Source organism: Onychomys torridus, chromosome 17 (assembly GCF_903995425.1).
Source record: "Onychomys torridus chromosome 17, mOncTor1.1, whole genome shotgun sequence".
NCBI lineage: Eukaryota > Metazoa > Chordata > Mammalia > Rodentia > Cricetidae > Onychomys > Onychomys torridus.
The window spans coordinates 61,981,680-62,002,028 of NC_050459.1; the positions used below are offsets into that span (position 1 = coordinate 61,981,680).

Here is a 20,349-nt window from a genome sequence, read left to right on the forward strand (position 1 = left end):
AGCAAGCACTGATCCTCGATGGCCTCTGCTTCAGTTCCTGCCTCCAGGTTCCTGCCTGGAGTTCCTAGTTTCCCTCAATGATGGACTGTAATCTGTAAATCAAGTAACCTTCCTTCTCCAGGTGCTTTTGGTCAGTTTTATCAGACAGAAGCTGGGGCAAATGTGAACCCTACGGCAGAGTTTCTCTCCTGGCATAAGAACATGGGGAGAGCTACGCCTTCCAAGGGGATGTCCACAAAAACTGTGCAGAAACATATTGTGTCAAAGGGAAGCTGGAAACGGGGCAGGATGGTGGCCAGTGGAACCAAATCAGGTCCCTCAACTCCTTCACTAAGCGGCCGAGCAACCTCAATCACAAGGAAGGGAGGTACCAGTGGCTGGTGGTCGGCGGCCAGCAGATAGACAGGCTTGAGGCCTTAGGATACAGAACAGCCTCAGACATTGCCTGGGAGAGGACCTGGGGAACTCTCCTGCACCCAGGCCCCGTGAGCACAGCACGGTAAAGCCAGCACTGTGGGACAAACACAATTCTACTCAGAATATTTCTGAAGAGCACAGAGCCCAGGGCTCCAAGGAAGCCTAAGAGTGTCAAGGCTGACTGGCACATATGCCTCCATGGTAGAGGGCCAGGAAATGGCCAGCCTGACTGCAGGCCCTGGTTAATGTTGTGACCACAGCAGTCTGACACAGCATTGGAATTGTGTGACTGAGCATCCCTGAGGAGAGCTGGCTATAAACATGGGCTATAAGGGGTGTATGGGAACCCATTAAACTGTGTTTGATATCTTTACAGAATTCTAAAATTACTTTGATACAGAACAGTCTTTAGGCTGTAAGACATGGCCCCGTGGTTAAGAGCACACGCTGCTCATGCAGAGAACCAGAGTTCAGTTCCCAGCACCCCATCAGGTAGCTCCCTCACCCCACCTCCAGGGAATCTGGCACCTTTTTCTGACCTTCATGGGCCACATACACATAAACAAATTTTTTCTGGTCCCCCTACCCCTGTGGGTTCTTTTGTTTTGAGACAAAGTCTCACTATGTAGACCTGGGAGCCTGGCTCTCCATATGTAGATTAGGCTGGCCACAAACTCATAGAGATCTATCTATCTGCCTCTGCTACCTGAGTACTAGGATTAAAGGCTTGGGCCTCCATACACGGTAAAATTTATTTTCATTATTTTAAATCTTTAAAATGCTTCAAACACTGGTAAGTCCACTGTGATGTTTGGGTTTTGGGTTTTGTTTTGTTTTGTTTAAAGGTGTGTAGGTAGGTGTGTGTATGTGTACATGGAGGTATGAGAGGCCAGAAGAGGACATTGGATCCCTTGGAGATGGAGTTATAGGTGGTAGTGAGCTGCCAAATGTGGGTGCTGGGACCTGAACTCGGTTCCAGCTGAGTCCTCTCTAGGCCCCCTTGGTGTTTCGTTTTGATTGTCAACTTGGCACATGGAAACTGAACATCCCAAAAAGGAAGTCTCCATGAGGAGCTGCTTCAATTAGGCTGGCTTGTGACAGGGTCCCAGGTGAAATGAGATGGGAAAGGGTGCCCTCCAGTGGACACACTACCCCTGGGCCAGACCCTGGCCTGGGTGAACAGGAGACGGCACTTGGTCCCTGGGCTCTTGACTAGATGTGACCAGCTGCTTCGGGTCCCTGCTGCCTCCACCTGCCCCAAGTGGCTGTGCCTGGCGCTGGGGGCCACAGGCGCCTTTCGTCAGAGCTGCTCTGTCAGGGCGGTCTACCACAGCAGCAGCTAAAGAAGCTGAGACAGTCTCGAGACAGTCAAGGGCATGTCACTGAGTCAGGGGTTGGCATCCTTACAGACCTGCACTCCAAAGTGGGAGTTCCTCACTTGACCTGGCAGCTGTGTGTGGATGACAGCAGCCAGTGGAAGAAAAGCACAAGCTACCCAGCCACAGGGTGCCCAGCCCTCCCCTGCTCTCTGTGTGCATATATACCTGTTTGTCCAAGAACCCTTTACCTTCGGGGTCTGCCAAGTCCCATATCTGTGGAGACATAAAAGTGCCTGTAAGTGTGACTGTCGCTCACCAGCCAAGATGGACGGAACAGGAGTCACATCAGCCTCTTCTCTGCCATGGGCACTGGGGCTAACAGCCCTGCCAAGCACACAGCCATTGGTGGTAGGGCCCAAAGAACCCCCTATGCCCACTTAACTCCCTATTCAGTCATCGCATGGCAATGTAAACCCAGAGCTATCGAGACATCAAAAGCACTCTGGTCCAGTCTGCTGCTTACACCTTGAAGGTGACCACCATCTGAGACTGACCAGGCTGACTTCAAACTCCAGAGATTCATAGCCCTCTGCCTCCAGAGTGCTGGGAGTAAAGGAACACTCCACCATGCCTCACATTATGTAGCCCAGGCTATCCTGGAACTCATGATCCTTCTGGAGTTGTGATCTTAGCCTCTCAAGTGCTAGGATGGGCATGGAAAGTCAGCTCTAAAGGCTTTGTTTAGGCCTTCAGCTCCACCAGCTACAGCAAGGAAGTCCAGGATGTCCTGGCCCTGCCCAGGGTGGGTCTGCACAGTTAGCTTTCATTTCAGGAGTGTGAGAGACCATGCTTCATCTTCCCTACCTTCCCCAGGATGATGTCAGAGAGCCCCGACTTCTTCAGAAACAGCGCAGCCTCACTGGCCCCAACTCTTCCTGTGTAGGCAGGGTCCACCTGCAATAGGACAGCAAGAATCGACACAACACTCAAAGCAGCAGAAGTATCTGCACCGTCCCCATGTGCGTCCGCAGGAGTCAACACCACCACTGACAGATGCCACGGCCAACGTGCTGACAAAAAGCTGCTTCAAAGGGTCCCCAGGTCAACTACAGGACGATGGGAGGCTGGGTGCTACAGTGGCTGATCTGATCTGCGTGTAAGAGGCTCGGGTTCCACCCCAGCACCAACACACACATGCATACATGAGTGCATATAAAACACATACAAAGGCACTGGTGGGCTAGAGATGGTCGGTGGGCAAAGGCTCCTGCCGTCAAGCCCCACATGGTAAAAAGAGAGAGCTGACTCTGAGAACTGTACCCTGACCGCCACAGGCGACACAGACACACCTGCACAGCACAGACGTATAAAACGTATAAAAGAAGCACTCAGACATACCTGCTTGTAGTAAGATTCATATAACGGATTTCCACTGGGCATCTGAACAAAACAGAAGAGTCAGAAAGTGGTCACAAGCGCACAAAAGTACCCCCCGCCTTGGTCTTCTTCCTCTTCAGGTGCTACCCAGGCTGGTCTCCAGTGTTTTGTTTCATTTTTGTTGGGACAAGGCAGTACTAGAGAGCCTTAGCTGGCCTTAAACTCCGGTGATCCTTCTGAATCTGGCTCTTGAGTGCTGATACTAAAGGCAGGAACTGCCACACCTAAGCCCCAAACTCCTCCTGAACTCTCCTAGGGTCAAGTAGCCCCCTGCCTTAGCCTCCTAAGTGGAGGTGACAATACTCAATGTTTTACCATCACCGAAATACATCCCAGTTCTGGTAAAAACGTATGCACCTGACAGCCAGAGCAAAGCCAAACCCCGCACAGACTTGCCTAGGGGAGGCAGTGCTGGACCTCCTTCCCCACCCCTGTGTGTTGGTGGAGTTTCTGTATGTGACCCTGAGTCACCATAATGCACTTGGCTGTTTTCAAGCCCTCACCCATCTTGTCCTCTACCAGCTGCCTGACAAGTGACGGCACACAGATTCATGCTGCAGGCATCCTCCAGGATGCACACAGCCTCACGCTGAAAGTATCCACTCCCTCTGTGTGCAAAGTCCTCCACTCAGCACCAAGGACACCCCTCATTCAGCCCAGGACTCTAAGGTCACCTGTCGGGCTCCAGCCACTCCCTCCCTCCCTCACTACCCTCAACAGGATGTCCCTCTATGGAGAGGAAGAAGTCATGTAGGGGAGCCACCTCAGTGAGGAGTAAGCAGCCACTATTTAGCAGTGGGGTCTCCCAGCTCTGGGGGAGGGGTGGTTAAGACAGGGCTATGCAGTGAGGCCCTGTCGCAACCAAAAGAACAAGCAAACAAACAAGTGACCATGGGAAAAGGGGCTCCCTGTGTTGGTTGAAGTTCAAATGCAGGCAGCATCAACCTCAGTGAGGCCTGGGAAGTCAGGCAGGAGGCTCCATACTCTGAAGCATCAAGCTGCTATCACCTGTCCCCACAGGAGTGTGTGTCCTGCCCACTCCCTCTGCCTTCCCAACCATCAGACTTACAAGAGCTAAATCTGTTCTTGATCAAGGGACCAGCCTTAGATATCCAGCACAAAACACACCAGGGCTGAGTGAAGAAAGTGAGATGAGGCTAATTTAACGAAGGGTGTCGACCACACAGCCACAGGGAGATTGAGAGACTGAGCACTCCTGAGAGGTTTATCAAAACTTTCTTAACTTGTGGTGCACACTTTTAAATCCCAGAAATTCAAGAGGCAGAGGCTGGAGGATCTCTGTGAGTTTGAATGCTACAAGGAGGCCACTTAAGGTTACATATAGTGAGAACCCTGACTTTAAAAACAAATAATTAGGGGCTGGAGAGATGGCTCAGAGGTTAAGAGCACTGCTTGTTCTTCCAAAGGTCCTGAGTTCAATTCCCAGCAGTCACATGGTAGCTCACAACCATCCGTAATGAGATTTGGTGCCCTCTTCTGGTATGCAGGGATACACGCAGACAGATACTGTATACATAATAAACAAATAAATAAACATCCTTAGTCTGGCTGGCCTGTGATGCTGGTGGTCAGGAGTCTGTGTCAGCAGGGATGCTGTCCTGTGACTACATAAGGATGAGCCAGGGAAAGGACTCCCAGGCTCTGAACCAGCACTACCCAGCACAAGATCATTTCAGGTTCAAAACAATGCAAGTACAGTCAACTTCTCTGGGGGAACCAGGCACCTGTAAACAAAGCAAAATACCCAGACAGAAAGGCAGGAGGGGAAGTACAGCAGGCTGCAGGGGAGAGGAAGGGGAAGAGCTTGGATGGCAGGAAAAGACCTGAGGCTTGGAGCAAACGCTGGAGAAAGGGCATTATAAAAATGCCACTATGTGGGGCTAGCAAGATGTCTCAGCAGGTAAGGGTGCTTGCTGTACAAGCCTGATGACCTGAGTTTGAGCTCCAGAACCCACAAAGTTGAAGGAGAGAATGGACTCCCTCAAGTTATAATTTGACCTCTCCACACATGCAGTACACATGCACACAGAACCACCTCCCCAGAGCAGTAGGACTGACAGAAAGGAGATGGGCCGTGGGCCGTGTATGAGAAAAGGTGGTGATGGCACATCGCCTGCCATAGCAGTCTCACTGGCAAAGTCCAGACTGCAAACATTTCCCTCAAGGTTTTGGAGGTAGACGTTCAATTCCAACTGAGCACACCAAGCACCCACTCCCAGGGGCTGTGGCTCAGTGACAGACAGCAGTGGGTGGGATGCACATTCCGTTATTACATCTGGCTCACGCTTCCCAAGGGCCTAAAAGTGACAAGAGCCACCCACCCTCGGGACAATGAGCTCAAGACCAACCAGCCTGAGCAACAAAGAGAGAGCCGGTCATGGTCATGACAAAACCCAAACCAAGCAAACTGCCAAATCCACAGTCGAGAGAAACACAGCCCCAGCCATAGCCAGGCCCACTGAAGCCTGTGGCAGCCCTGGGGCTGGCTGTGCATCCTGAGAAGCCACAGCCCACAAGCCCAGGGGCAGGGCAGCAACAGCAAAGGTTTCATTAGTGCTCATACTTCAGTGTTGTGGACAGAGGCAAGGAAGCAGGGCAGATGTTAGACATGAGTCACAATTCCTCTTATGCCATGGCTTCCTGGGGACACTGAAGCAACACCTGCAGGCTGTGTTAGTGTTCACTGTTTCACCATCTGTGAAACAGGCATGCAGCAGCTTTGCCACGCCACTGTCCATTTGCATTAGAGAACATGGCAGGCAGCATGGCGGGGATGCTCTAGAGATAGCACCACAGCAACCCTAATCCTGGCAGATCTGGCAAAGAGCAGGTTCCTTACAAGCCTGAGCACCTGGTTATCTCCTGCTACACCTACACTCACTATGTGCTCAGCTGCAACTGGACTTCAGAACGCCCTAAGCAAGTGGCAGGGATGGGGAGACACAAAATAAAGAATTTAAAACTTGTAGAACAGTATGTATAATCCACTCTCCTAATAAATAGATCACAGTGGAGCATGGTAGCACACACCTGCCATCCCAACTCTCCCCCAAGTGGCAGCAGGAGGATCAGGAAGGAATTCAGGGCAATCTCAGGTACATGAGGGAACCTGGGGTACCTGAGACCATCTTACCCCTCCTGACCAAGGACCATGCTCCTCACTGTTCACTCAGTGTTTCACATCACTTTCATCTCATTTCATTTGTTTTCAGACGGGGTCTTGGTACATATCCCTGGCATATCTGGCACTCACGATTCATCTCAGGCTGACCTCAACTCTCAGCAAACTCCTGCCTCTGCTTCCTAAGGCTGGGATTACTGGTAGTATGCACATGCCACCATGCCTGGCCTAGAGCTCCTCATTCATTCTTCCTATAGGGCAATGCCATAAGGCAGACAATATGCTAGCTCCTCTTTACTGGTGGGACAATGTAGTTTCCCCCATGCAGGCAATGAGTGCTGAGGTTCAAGGAGCTCCAGGCTAGGAGGCTTTCATTTGACCCCAGCTTGCTGCAAAGACAGCCCAGGTGTGGCAGTGCTGGACGTGGGACAGTTACACGGGCATGTGATGTGGGAAAATGCACTCTTGGGGCTCCACAATGGTGAGCTTTATGAAATCAAAGCAGCCATGGCCAGACAGTGAACAAAAAAGCCCTCTGGAAACAGGTACTGCCTGCTGTTTGCCCAATCCTGGCTGCCCTGGGCACAGGAGGAAGGGGCAATCCCATAGGGAAGCCTGGACATGAAGCAAAGCCCAGCCTGCAGAAGCGGGAGTGCCAGTCCTGCCATCCCAGCCCTACCCCCAGGCACGCTGGCCGGCAGGACACCACATCTGTCATGGGGCAAGAATGAGACTCCACCACATGGGCATGTTTGACCCCCCAGAGCAACAGCTCTCTCTAGTCCAGGTCAGAGCTGAGGAGGAGTCTGGGAATGAGTAGCTTCGAAGCAGGGACAAGAGGAAAGGAAAGAGAAGCTGATCACAGCAGTATGACCTGCAGCTGTCCTGGAGGCGCATTCCAGCCAGGGCTACAGAGGAAGACCCTGGCTCAGAAACACAAAACCAGTAACAGGGCAAAGGCTGCATGTAGCTCGGCTGGCAGAGTGCTTGCCTGGCACACAGGAAGCCTGGCACCGACTCTACAAGCACATAGGAGGGGTAGGCAGAAGGACGGACAGGAAGGTCAAGATCATCCTTGGCTACACAGTGAGTCTGAGGCCAACCTTAGCTACATGAAACTCTGTCTTAAAAAAAAAAGAGTTGGGGATTTAGCTCAGTGGTAGAGCTCTTGCCTAGAAAGCACAAGGCCCTGGGTTCGATCCTCAGCTCAAAAAGGAAAAAAAGAAAAAGAAAAGAAAAAAAGTGGTTTTTGTTTGTTTTCATTTAAAAACTGGGCTAGCAAATGGCCCAATGGGCAAAAGTACTTTCCTTCAAGCCTGGTGTCTTATTCAGTGTTCTACTGCTGTTAAAAAGACACCATGACCATGGCAACTCTTATAAAAGAAAGCATTTTAACTGGGGCTTGCTTAGTGTCAGAGGCTCAGTCCATTATTGCTGCGGGCCGCAGGAATATATCATATGAACTCAGCTGGTTATGGCAAAGTCACTACCTGGAGGGATCAAGGAATTCCTCCAGAGGAAGCCAAATTCCAAGGAGCTTTTGGTGTTACTTGGCTCGTTATATATCAGCTGTATTCTGTTATGAAAATCATGTGTGCCTTCATAGTTTTCCCAATTGACTTTTCCCCCTAGAAGTGCTAACAGACTGATCACTCTCTGGACATACACATTCCAGGTATTTGGAGAACAGCCTCAGGAGAGGCTTTCTCTGGAATCAGATATCTCCCTTAGCCACTTTCAAGGACTAACAGTGATAGCAGTCCACATGAAAGTCTCCTCCTGATTTAAGGTAAATTCCACAAGGAGAAACCGCCTAGGTCAGGTGGACTTTAAGTGGACTTTAAGTAATAGCTTGACACAATGTAGCTCAGACCCTCCTTTCTTACAGCCTTACTAACTTTATAGACCTCTAACTCCTTACCTAACCACTTCTAGGAATATTTAGATAACTTTCTGTGCTGACAGCTATGCTCAGCCAGAACCCCAGTTCAAGCCTCCCTGTAATTATCATCATTGGCAGCATCCAACCAGGACCATCCCCAGATGGAGGAAAGTACCTTATCAGAGACACCTCTGTACTCTCTAAGAACAGACTTAAGCATCCAGTTTACCCATTTGAGAAGGCCTAGCAGATGTACCAATTAAGCTTAACTTCCTCCTTTCCCAAACCTTACTTCTAGTTCCAGATCTCCCTTTAACTATCACCAGAGGCATCTAGCACACTTTCTCCCACCCTACATAAACAGCAGATAGCTTGGACAGATAGGAGCCACAGGAAAAAAGAAGGCAGTTTTATTTTCTCCCATTGACCTAGCAACTTAACGATTCTTTTTTTTTTTTTTTAAACATAGATTTTTAACATTTTCTACCAATCATGTTTAAGACTATAGTGGAGCACATAAGATCTCTCTTCTTAGATATTACCCAGAATTTAGCCTCTAGTTAATTCATTTCCCCATTGGTCACTTCCCTTTGGGGTTGCAAATGATAATTAACAGTTATTGATTGCCCCTTGCCCCTCAATGTGATTCTTTTTTTTTTTTTTTTTTTTTTTCCCTTCAAGACAGGGTTTCTCTGTGTAGCTTTGCGCCTTTCCTGGAACTCACTTGGTAGCCCAGGCTGGCCTCGAACTCACGGAGATCCACCTGCCTCTGACTCCCGAGTGCTGGGATTAAAGGTGTGTGCCACTACCGCCGGCCCTCTCTGTGATTCTTATCACCCCTCCATTTGACCCTGGAAGCCTGGCTTTGCACTGCCAAGGGAATACTGCTTGTAAGTGTGTATATACCAGGACTCCCAGGGCACGGGAGACAGAGAAGAGAAAAGAGAATGGAAGAACTAGATGGGTAAGAATTTGAGAGGAACAAACTGAGATGAAGAGAGAGAAGGAGATGGGAAAGGAGCTGATATGGGAAAGAACAAGATGGATGAGAACCTAGAAGGGGCAGAACTAGATGAAGGAATTAAGACAGAACCTAGAGGGGACCACAGACAGATAAGTGTCGAGAGAAATCAAGCAAGAAAGGAGCTAAATATGAGAGCAGAATAGAAGCTTGTAACTGACACAGAATAATAAAGTGTATGGACTAAGGAGTTTCATTTCTTTTCTTCAAAGATTATCAGCTGGTTGTAGATTCTTCTTGAACCCTGGGAGGGGACTATTGAGGGGCTGGACCCCTGTAGTCCCTGATACATTATCATGTCAGGGAGCATGGCAACATGCAGCAGGCAGGTGCTGTAGCCATAGTGAAAGCTACATCCTGATCTATAAGCAGAGAGAGATAGAGACTCTGGCTTGGCATGGGCTTCTGAAACCTCAAAACCCATCCCTAGTGACACACTTCCTCCAACAAGGTCACACCTCTTAATCTTTACAATCCTTTCAAATAGTGCCACTCCCTGGTGACTACACATTCAAATATATGAGCCTATGAGGCCATATGTATTCAAACCACCACCATACCTGGTGACCTGATTTCAATCCCCAGAACTTACATAAAGAAGACAGGAGAGGGGTGGTTCTGTACACACTGTGTCCTCTAACCTACACACACACTGTTGCACATGCTTCCCCCACCATCACCCATAACAATAAATTAATGAACAGACAGAGCCTGGGCTCAGTGGTAGAGCACCAACTTGTGTGGACAAGGTCCTAGGTTTTATTCTCAGCACTTCAACAAATAAGGAGGGAGAGAGGGAGGGAGGGAGGGAGGAGGGAGGGAGGAAGGAGGGAGGAGGGAAGGAGGGAAGGAGGGAGGAGGGAGGGAAGGAGGGAGGAGGGAGGGAGGAGGGAGGAGGGAGGAGGGAGGAGGGAGGAGGGAGGGAGGAGGGAGGGAGGAGGGAGGGAGGGAGGGAGGAGGGAGGGAGGGAAGGAGGGAGGAGGGAGGAGGGAAGGAGGGAGGGAGGGAGGGAGGAGGGAGGAGGGAGGGAAGGAGGAGGGAAGGAGGGAGGAGGGAGGAGGGAGGGAAGGAGGGAGGGAGGGGAGGAGGGAAGGAGGGAGGAGGGAGGGAGGGAAGGAGGGAAGGAGGGAGGGAGGAGGGAGGAGGGAGGAGGGAGGAGGGAAGGAGGGAGGGAGGGAGGAGGGAGGGGGGAGGGAGGAAGGAGGGAGGAGGGAGGAGGGAGGGAAGGAGGAGGAAGGAGGGAGGAGGAGGAGGGAGGAAGGAGGGAGGGAGGGAAGGAGGGAAGGAGGGAGGAGGGAGGGGGGAAGGAGGGAGGGAGGAGGGAAGGAGGGAGGAGGGAACCGGCGAGGAGGGAGCAATGGAGGAGGGAAGGAGGGAGGAGGGAGGAGGGAGGAGGGAGGGAGGGAGGGAGGGAAGGAGGGAGGGGAGGGAGGAAGGAGGGAGGAGGGAGGAGGGAGGGAGGAGGGAGGAGGGGAGGAGGGAGGGAGGAAGGGAAGGAGGGAGGGAGGGAGGAGGGAGGGAGGAGAGAGGGAGGGGAGGAGGGAGGGGAGGAGGGAGGGAGGAAGGGAAGGGGAGGGGAGGGAGGGAGGGAGGAGAGAGGGAGGGGGAGGGGGAGAAGGAGGGAAGGAGGGAGGGAGGGGAGGGAGGGAGGGAGGAGGGAGGGAGGAGGGAGGGAGGAGGGAGGGGGGGGAGTGGGGAGGGAGGGAGGAAGGGGGGAGGAGGGAGGGAGGGAGGGAGGGGGGAGGGAGGAGGGAGGGAGGAGGGAGGAGGGGAGGAGGGAGGGAGGAAGGGGAAGGAGGGAGGGAGGGAGGGAGGGAGGGAGAGGAGAGGGAGGGGAGGAGGGAGGGAGGAAGGAGGGAAGGAGGGAGGGAGGGAGGGAGGGAGGGAGGAGGGAGGGAGGGGAGGAGGGAGGGAGGAAGGAGGGAAGGAGGGAGGGAGGGAGGGAGGGAGGGAGGAGAGAGGGAGGGAAGGAGGGAAGGAGGGAGGAGGGAGGAGGGAGGGAGGGAAGGAGGGAAGGAGGGAGGAGGGAGGGAGGGAGGGAGGAGAGAGGGAGGGGAGGAGGGAAGGAGGGAGGGAGGGAGGGAGGAGGAGGGAGGAGGAGGGAGGGAGGGGAGGAGGGAGGGAGGAAGGAGGGAAGGAGGAGGGAGGGAGGGAGGGAGGGAGGAGAGAGGGAGGAGGAGGGAGGGAAGGGAGGGAAGGAGGGAGGAGGGAGGGAAGGAGGGAAGGAGGAGGAGGGAGGAGGAGAGGAGGAGGGAGGGAGGAGGAGGAGGGAGGGAGGGGAAGGAGGGAGGGAGGGAGGGAGGGAGGGAGGGAGGAAGGGAGGGAGGGAGGGAGGAGGGAGGGAGGGAAGGAGGGAAGGAGGGAGGAGGGAGGGAGGAAGGAGGGAAGGAGGGAGGAGGGAGGGAGGAAGGAGGGAGGAAGGAGGGAGGAAGGAGGGAGGGAGGGAGGGAGGAGGGAGGAGGGAGGAGGGAGGAGGGAGGGAGGGAGGAGGGAGGAGGGGGGAGGGAGGGGAGGAGGGAGGGAGGAGGAGGGAGGAGGAGGGAGGAGGAGGGAGGAGGGAAGGGAGGAGGGAGGAGGGAGGAGGGAGGGGGGAGGGAGGGAGGAGGGAGGGAGGGAGGGGAGGAGGGGGAGGGAGGGGGAGGGAGGGAGGAGGGAGGAGGGAGGAGGGAGGGAGGAGGGAGGGAGGAGGGAGGGAGGAGGGAGGGAGGGAAGGAGGAGGGAGGAAGGAGGGAAGGAGGGAGGGAGGGAGGAGGGAGGGAGGAAGGAGGGAAGGAGGGAGGAGGGAGGAGGGAGGAGGGAGGGAGGGAAGGAGGGAAGGAGGGAGGAGGGAGGGAGGGAAGGAGGGAAGGAGGGAGGAGGGAGGGAGGGAGGAGGGAGGAGGGAGGGAGGGAGGGAGGAGGGAGGAGGGAGGGAGGGAGGGAGGGAGGGAAGGAGGGAGGGAGGGAAGGAGGGAAGGAGGGAGGAGGGAGGGAGGAAGGAGGGAGGGAGGGAGGGAGGAGGGAGGGAGGGAAGGAGGGAGGGAGGGGAGGGAAGGAGGGAGGAAGGAGGGAGGAGGGGAGGAGGGAAGGAGGGAGGAGGAGGAGGGAGAGGGAGGAGGGAGGAGGGAGGAGGGAGGGAGGAGGGAGGGAGGGAGGGAGGAGGGAGGAGGGAGGAGGGAGGGAGGAGGGAGGAGGGAGTGAGGGAGGAGGGAGGAGGGAGGGAGGGAGGAGGGAGGAGGGAGGAGGGAGGGAGGAGGGAGGGAGGAGGGAGGAGGGAGGGAGGGAGGAGGGAGGGAGGAGGAGGAGGGAGGAGGGAGGGAGGGATTGAGGGAGGAGGGGGGGGGGAGGAGGAAAACCTAGGAAAAGAAGAGAAGAACTGTCGAGAAGGGTAGGTTATGGCCAGGCCAGGAGGACAATGTCCCCACTAGCAGCTATGCTGGCAGAACATCCTGCCATCAGGTGCCCAGGCCAGAGGGGCTTTAGGGCTCTTTCAGGCTAAGGGTATCTTTCATACCACACAGCACCATCTTCTGAATGGGACTTAAGTCTAAACACAGAACTCAGCTGTTCCCAGGAGCCTAGCACACAGTCTAGGGCGTTTCCTACCATATTCCATGCAAGCCGGTCCCAGCAGGTCAGGTGTGCAACTTCCTGCCTGTGGAGCCATGTCTGTGAGGAATTTTTGGATTTTGGATCACTGCCCATTTGGGATTTCAAGCAAAGCAATGCACAGCCTTGTAGCTGAAGTTTCCCTGGTCCTGCCTGGCTCCCACAGCATAAACACACAGAGGCTTATATTAATTACAAACTGTATGGCCTAATGGCTCAGGCTTCTCGCTAGCTAGCTCTTACATATTAAACTAACCCATTTCTATAAATCTATACTTTGCCATGTGGCTCATGGCTTACGGGTATCTTTACATCGTGCTTCTCATGGCTGCGGCTGGCAGGGTCTCCCAGCTCTCTTTCTCCTTCCTCTCCTCTAGTTAGAATGTCCCACCTAGCCTTATTTTGCCTCACCATTGGCCAAACAGCTTTATTTATCAACCAATCAGAGCAACACATTTTCACAGCATACAGAACAACATCCCCATCACTTCCCCTTTTCTTTCTATTCAAAAGGAAGGTTTGTTCGGTTGGGGTTTTTTTTGTTTGTTTGTTGTTGTTTTTTGTTTTTTGTTTTTCAAGACAGGGTTTCTCTGTAGCTTTGGAGCCTGTCCTGGATTAGCTCTGTAGACAGGCTGGCCTCAAACTCAGAGAGATCCACCTGCCTCTGCCTCCCAAGCGCAGGGATTATAGGCATGTGCCCCACCGCCAGGCTGGAAGGTTTTTTAATATAGTAAAATTACATATACAAGCCAGGTGGTGGTGATGCACGCCTTTAATCCCAGCACTCGGGAGGCAAAGCCAGGCGGATCTCTGTAAATTCAAGGCCAGCCTGGTCTACAAAGTGAGTTCCAGGAAAGGCGCAAAGCTACACAGAGAAACCCTGTCTCAAAAAAAAAACAAAAACAAACAAACAAACAAAAATTACATATACAAAACAGTTATCAAGCAAGAATTATAGTTATAATATCTAGTCTATTTGTATTTGGCAAAATTAAAGATATCCTATCTATCCTATATTTGTGAGCCTAAGGTTTTATATCCCCCTTATCTCTATCATAACCAAGGAAAACCATAATTATAACTATCTAGTCTTTAACTACATCAAAGACCTCAGAAGGATATAATAGTACCTAAGTAAACAGGAAGAACATTGTAAGCAACTTCCAAAAATCTAGAATGACAGTCACCCAAAGTTCTTCTGTAAAGTTGGGGCATCCATCTTCAGCCTACAGGCCTAGAGTCTCTCAGTCGTTTCTCTATGTCCTGTAGAATGTCTGGCAGTTTCTTCTGTGAAGCAGGAACCCGAAGGGCCATCTCGCCTTGCAAGGTTCAGTGGTCACCTTCCTATGGGTCCTGCATACAACATTTTGTCAAGCAGTCCAGGCAAGAACAGTTTCTTGCCCAAATGGCTATTTTTGCCAAGAAGAAGATAAACTCCATATGGAGTGTCTTCGACGCCCATCTTTCTCTTTGAAGTAAATCGGTGCTGCCAGGAGCAGATGTGTCTCACTGTCCAGAAAGTCTAAGTTTTTAAAACATTTTAAATGCCATATTCTGTAGGTCTTTGAAGTGTTTGAAGATTACCTACCTAACTGAATTATAGCTATGTATACCAGAAACTTAACATGACTACAAGTTTGAGTATCATACATAATTAACTATTAATCTGTATTTCTCAACTATACACTACAATTTCAAATGAGTTGCACAAACAAAATACCTTAAACAAGAGTAGAAATATACATACAGTATAACAAAATTAACTTTACATTTGTATCAATAAACTAAAATCTATAGCAATGTAAAATAAGTTTTCTTTAAAAGTAGATTCAATAATCTACCCTTTTATCCCATCATATCCATATCCTCTTTTCTTCTTTAGAAAGAGATTGCATTTATAATCAACCCTCTGTAAATAAAAACAAACATTTATAAGCAATTTTTTTGGGAATTGGGGTGTAGTTTCTCATACTACTTCCTGCTAATTGAGGGCACTGGCAATTTTATGGGGATCCTGAGAAAATAAAGAATTATGGTCAAGACCTGAGAAGACCAGCTATAACCAATGTTGATAGGTACCATCTGTTAAAGTTCAGGAAGTCTGGCTTGATCAAATCTGATCCATCTTAACCTGGAACAAATCCATAACCTCTTGCTTCCTATGGAAACAAAAGCAGAGCCTCCTTTCCAAAGCAACATATCCTTAGATCCAAATTTAGAGGTCAAGAGACCTTTAAAATATACATATTAACTCAGCAGCTTTTACAATCAAATGTCTCTCTACATTTGATTAAAATATAGAGTTAAAAATCCCAAAGACAACATAATCCAGACTCTCTGTGTGATATCCATCTTTAGGTGGCTTATTTCTTATATTACTTTTACTTTCCCTTTAAAGACTTTATTTTTTTAAAACTTTCTATTTCTGCCAGGCGGCAGTGGTGCAAGCCTTTAATCCCAGCACTTGGGAGGCAGAGCCAGGGGTTCTCTATGAGTTCAAGGCCAGCCTGGTCTACAGAGCAAGATCCAAGACAGGCACCAAAACTACACAGGGAAACCCTTTCTCAAAAAACCAAACCAAACAACCAACTTTCTATTTCTCTCTCTTCCAAGCCTACGTACATTTTTACACACACTGTAAACTGTTTAGGGTTTATCCCATCTGAATCTGTCTTATTCTGACTCTATAATCCTTTTCTGGCCAGGAGAGACTTTAAACCTCTAAACAAACTGAGTGGCCAGGACGAAAAGCGGCAGCCTTGGCTGCTGACTGCCCATTTCAGCTTTTCAACATGGCAGAGGTAATTCACCTCCAGATCTGGGCCATGTGTATCATCAACTCTAGGAAGCAGTGGGTCTATGCCTCCATTAAAGCAGTGTATAGCCCAGAAACCTCTTTTTTTCTCTACTAGCAAAAGCTAAATCTGTCACGCAGTACACTGTATAGCTTGGAGATGTCACTATGTACCACAGCGGGAATCTGCCATGTTGTGCTCAAGCACAAATGCTATGGAGCCTCGCTGCCTACATGAGACAGGAAGCATGTTTTTGGTTCTGTTTAGAATTGCTTATTAAGTATTCTCAGGTTTCGAGTGGAAACTCAAGCCAACCCATTGGGCGCCATTTTTAGCTGAAGTTTTCCTGGTCCACCCGGCTCCGGCAGCCCCATAGTCCCACAGACACTCAGACCCAAATGAACACACAGAGGCTTATATTAATTATGAACTGTATGACCTAATGGCTTATATCTTTCTGGGGTCTTTGGTGTAGTTGAAGACTAACAGTTAAAATTTCCCTTGGTTATGATAAAAGATAAATTAGATATAAAACTTTATAGACTCACAAATATAGGATAGATGATAGAATATTTTCTTTAATTTTGCAAAATACAAATAGACTAGATATTGTAACCGTAGGTAGTTCTTGCTTAATAACTGTTTTATTATATGTAATTTTACTATGTTCAAGTTAAAACCTTCCTTTTTGATTAAACAGAAAAGAGGAAGTGCTGTAGAATGTCATTCTGTATGCTGTGAATGTGCTGCTCTGATTGATAAATAAAATGCTGATTGGCCAGTGGCCAGGCAGGAAGTATAAGGGGAACAAAGAGAATTCTGGGAGGAGGAAGGCTGAGTCAAGAGTCACCAGTCAGACACAGAGGAAGCAAGATGACAAGGCAGAACTAAGAAAAGGTACTAAGCCATGTGGCTAAACATAAATAAGAAGTATGAGTTAATTTAAGTGTAAGAGCTAGTCAATAATAAGCCTGAACTAATGGCCAAGCAATTATAATTAATATAAGCCTCTATACGCTGACTTGGGGCATGCAAGTAGGAGAGATTTGTCCCAACTGCTAGCCAGCTGGGACACAGGAAAACTTCTGGCTACACAGCCTACATTAAAGAAGTGCTAGAGTTCAAGGCCAGCCTGGGCTACAAAGTGAGTTCCAAGAAGGCACAAAGCTCCACAGAGAAACCCTGTCTCGAAAAATCAAGACCAAAACCAAAACCAAAACCAAAACGGAAGTGCTAGCCTTAACTATCTATTTGGCACGGAACAGAGCCAGCAGAAGCACATACACACATTTTCTGCTCTGCTCTGGAGGTGGAACAATGAAACTACAGGTGCTGATCTATGCACCCCAGATGTGCAGGCGTAAGCAACTCCTCTGAACTCCAGCCAGACTTCTGCCAACTGTGGATCATTCTCAGACTGATACAGAAGGCAGAAGAACTAAAACATATGCCTATGCATGTGTACATGCCAGTGCACACAGAGGTCTGAGGACAACTTTGTGAGAGTTAGCTCTCATCTACACATGTAGGTCCCAGGGATCAAATTCATATCATCAGGCGCGGTGGCAAGCACCTTTAGCAGCAGAGCCATCTCATCAGTCCTAATGTTTTAATTTATTTTTAAAATTAAAAAAAAAAGTGTATACATGTGTAATTCTACTTCAATTAAAAACTGTGTACATGTGTGCGCAAACATGCCACAGCATGTAAGTGGAGGTTAGAAGACCCACTCTTCTCCCACTTTGTGGGTCCTGGGATTGACCTCAGGACCATCTTGTCAGCCTCCCTCCCTTTAAAAGAATAAATGGTGGAAGATGCTGAGAGATAGCTAGTGCTTAAGAACACACACTGATCTTACAAAGACCTGGGTCAGGCAGCTCACAGCCATCTGTACTTTCATTTCCAGGGAACTGACTCCTCAGGCCTCCACAGACACCTGTATATACATTTCAAATAAACTCATGCAGGAACCAACATACACAAGTAAAAATAAACAAACTGGAAGAGGAGGAAGAAGAGCGGTTAATGTGTCTGATCGCAAGGCTTTCTGCAGCCATGTCAACCAAGGAAATATAATGGGGCAGAAGACAAGTGTGCACCATGTAGAGTAGAACAGAGCCTAGATGTACCCACTGTGTTGCACACTGAGATGGAACTGTTGGCTCACTATTATTATGGGATTTGAGACAGGATGTCATTATGGCCTTGAACATATTATGCACCCCAGACTAGCCTCAACTTCCAGCAGCCATCCTGCCTCAGTCTCCAAAGCACTGGGAGACTGCCCTGCACAATAACCCCACATTTGCAATGGAACCTTGAGTTTGGCGCATGCTAGACTCCACCACTGGGTCATACCCCCAGCCCTGTTCCAACAGAGCCTAATAAAGAGCAGAGCAGGTGAGACAGTTCAGTGGCTAAAGTGCTTGCCACTAAGTCTGACAACCACAGTTTGACCCTACTCCTGCAAGTTGTCCTCTGACTTCCACACACACACTGTAGTGTTCCCCAACATAAATAAGTGTAATAATTTCTTTTTAAGAAGTAAAAGCTATACCAGGAGCCTCATCTGAAGACTGTGAGGGCAGAAGCGGGCTTGGTGGCCAGAAGAAGGGCAGTTTTCAGGAATCAAAACACAGAACAAAGTGGACCTCAGCCTGCTAGTTACATATTGGTGATACATAAAAGATACAGGTAAAAACTCAAATGATCGCAGATTTAATTCAATGTAAAATGTAAAAATATGAAACATTTGGGAAAAAGCATAGGAGACAAATCTTTAGAATTAGGTGAAGTTTTAGAAGCCAGGGTGCCTGCTGCATGTGTACAGGACCCGGGTTACACATTCAGGCCAGTTCCATCCCCAGCACTTACTGAGCATGCAATGACCCGGGTTCCCATCAGCCTCATTTACTGAGCACACATAGTGCCCAGGTTCCACCCACAGCACTGGAGCAATAAAAATGAGTTCTTATGCTGGATGGTGGCACACCTTTAATCCCAGCACTCAGGAGGCAGAGGCAGGAAGATTCTGAGTTTGAGGCCAGCCTGATCTACAGAGCGAGTTCAGGACAGACAGGGCTACACACTGAGAGACCCATCTTGGGTGGGGCAGAGGGGGGGTGGTGTTAGTTCTTAGACCTGACACCAAAGGGAAAGATTAACTCAAACTTCCCAAATTCAAATGTTCACATAAGAACAGGGAGAGATGATGCTGAGAGATGGCTCAGGAGTTAAGATCACTTGGCTGCTCTTCTAGAAGACCCAGGTTCAATTCCCAGCACCCACATAGCCGCTCACAACCATTTGTAACTACAGTTCCAATGGATACACACCTTCACACCAGTGCACATAAAATAATTTTTTAATATTAAAAAAAAGAGAGAGAGACAAGGCAAGCACATGGGGGTAAGGGGGTAGGGGTTGGGAGGGGGGGGTGGGGTGTCTGCAGAGCACTCACCTCCCTACACAGCACTGCTCAATGAGTGGTAAAATGGCCGTTTCATTAAAGATGGGGTGGGGGGCACCCAGGGTGTGCAAAGATGTCAGACACTATGAACCAGCACAGAAATGCAAACTAAAAGCCTGTGGGGTGGCTCACACAGCAAAGGCAGAGCCTAGCAGAGCTGCTGGTGGGAATGTAGTAGCTTCCCAAGAGCACAATTGAACAACAACACTGCAGCTGTCCTGGGCCTTCACTCTTCATCAAGGGCTGGTGTATAGCCATCCTGTTACAGCCTGTACACTTCCATCTGTCTGCTGGAGCCACACCAACGCTCCTACAAATTCAACTCGGCAAACACTGATGGAGTACGTTAGGAACAGCTCAAGGGCATGCCACTCATACCAATCCGTAGAGGCTGAGGCAGAGGCATCACTAGCTCTACGGGAGCCTAGGCTCAATACTCCAACCACCCCCTCCACCCCCCCACCCTCACAAAAAAAGAACACATTTGAAGGCCAGGGTTTAGCTCAACAAGCTGGGAGTGAGGCAGAGGGAAAGGGACAGGGAAGGGGAGGAGCTGGCAGCTAGTCCTGGACTGGGGAAGCTACTCCGTGTTAAGACACTTGCTGTGCAAGCATGGAGACTTGACCCAGATCCCCAGCATACACTTTTTTTACTGTTATTCTAGCCTTTTTTTAAATTAAGAAATTTTTTATTCATTTTACATACCAACCACAGATCCCTCTTTCTTGCCTCCCCAGCCTTCCCCACTCCCAACCCCCCCCCCCCATCCCCTCCTCTGACAAGGGAAAGCCTCCCATGGGGAGTCAGCAGAGCCTGCCTGGTCCATTCAGGTGAGGCAAGTCCAAGCTCCTCCCCCTGCATCAAGGCTGTGCAAGGTGTCCCACCATAGGTAGTGGACTCCAAAACGCCAGTTCAAGCACCAGGGATGGATCCTGATCCTACTGCCAGGGGCCCCTTAAGCAGATCTAGCTACACAACTGTCTCACAGCACACACATTTAAAAGAAAAGGCCAAGTGTGGCTGACCTCATCTGTAACTCTAGTTAGGGACATGGGTCCCCAGAGCTGAGTGGGCAGCCAGTCCCAGGCCCACTTAGAGACTGTTTCTAAAGATAAGGTTGGGAGTGACATGGCTCAGCCAGTAAAGGCACCTGTCACCAAGCCTGACAACCTGAGTTTGATCCCCAGAACCTCCAGGACAGAAGCCAACCTCTGATCTCTACAGGATGCTGTGACACTCTTGTGTACAAACTCATACATTTAATTAAAAAATTTAAAGAC

General features: G+C 50.0%; 1 protein-coding gene across 6 annotated transcripts in view; it reads right to left on the reverse strand.

Moving 5' to 3' along the window:
- The window catches only part of Eps15l1 (epidermal growth factor receptor pathway substrate 15 like 1), a 94,178-nt gene that overhangs the window by 61,458 nt on the left and 12,371 nt on the right, over positions 1–20,349 (reverse strand). For all 6 annotated transcript variants that reach the window (XM_036209236.1, XM_036209238.1, XM_036209237.1 and 3 more), the window contains exons 2-4: positions 3,135–3,176; positions 2,601–2,690; positions 1,962–2,009 (exon numbers count right to left, since the gene is read on the reverse strand). In XM_036209236.1, the coding sequence (XP_036065129.1) occupies positions 1,962–2,009; positions 2,601–2,690; positions 3,135–3,176 (180 nt within the window). The remainder of the gene's footprint in view (positions 1–1,961; positions 2,010–2,600; positions 2,691–3,134; positions 3,177–20,349) is intronic.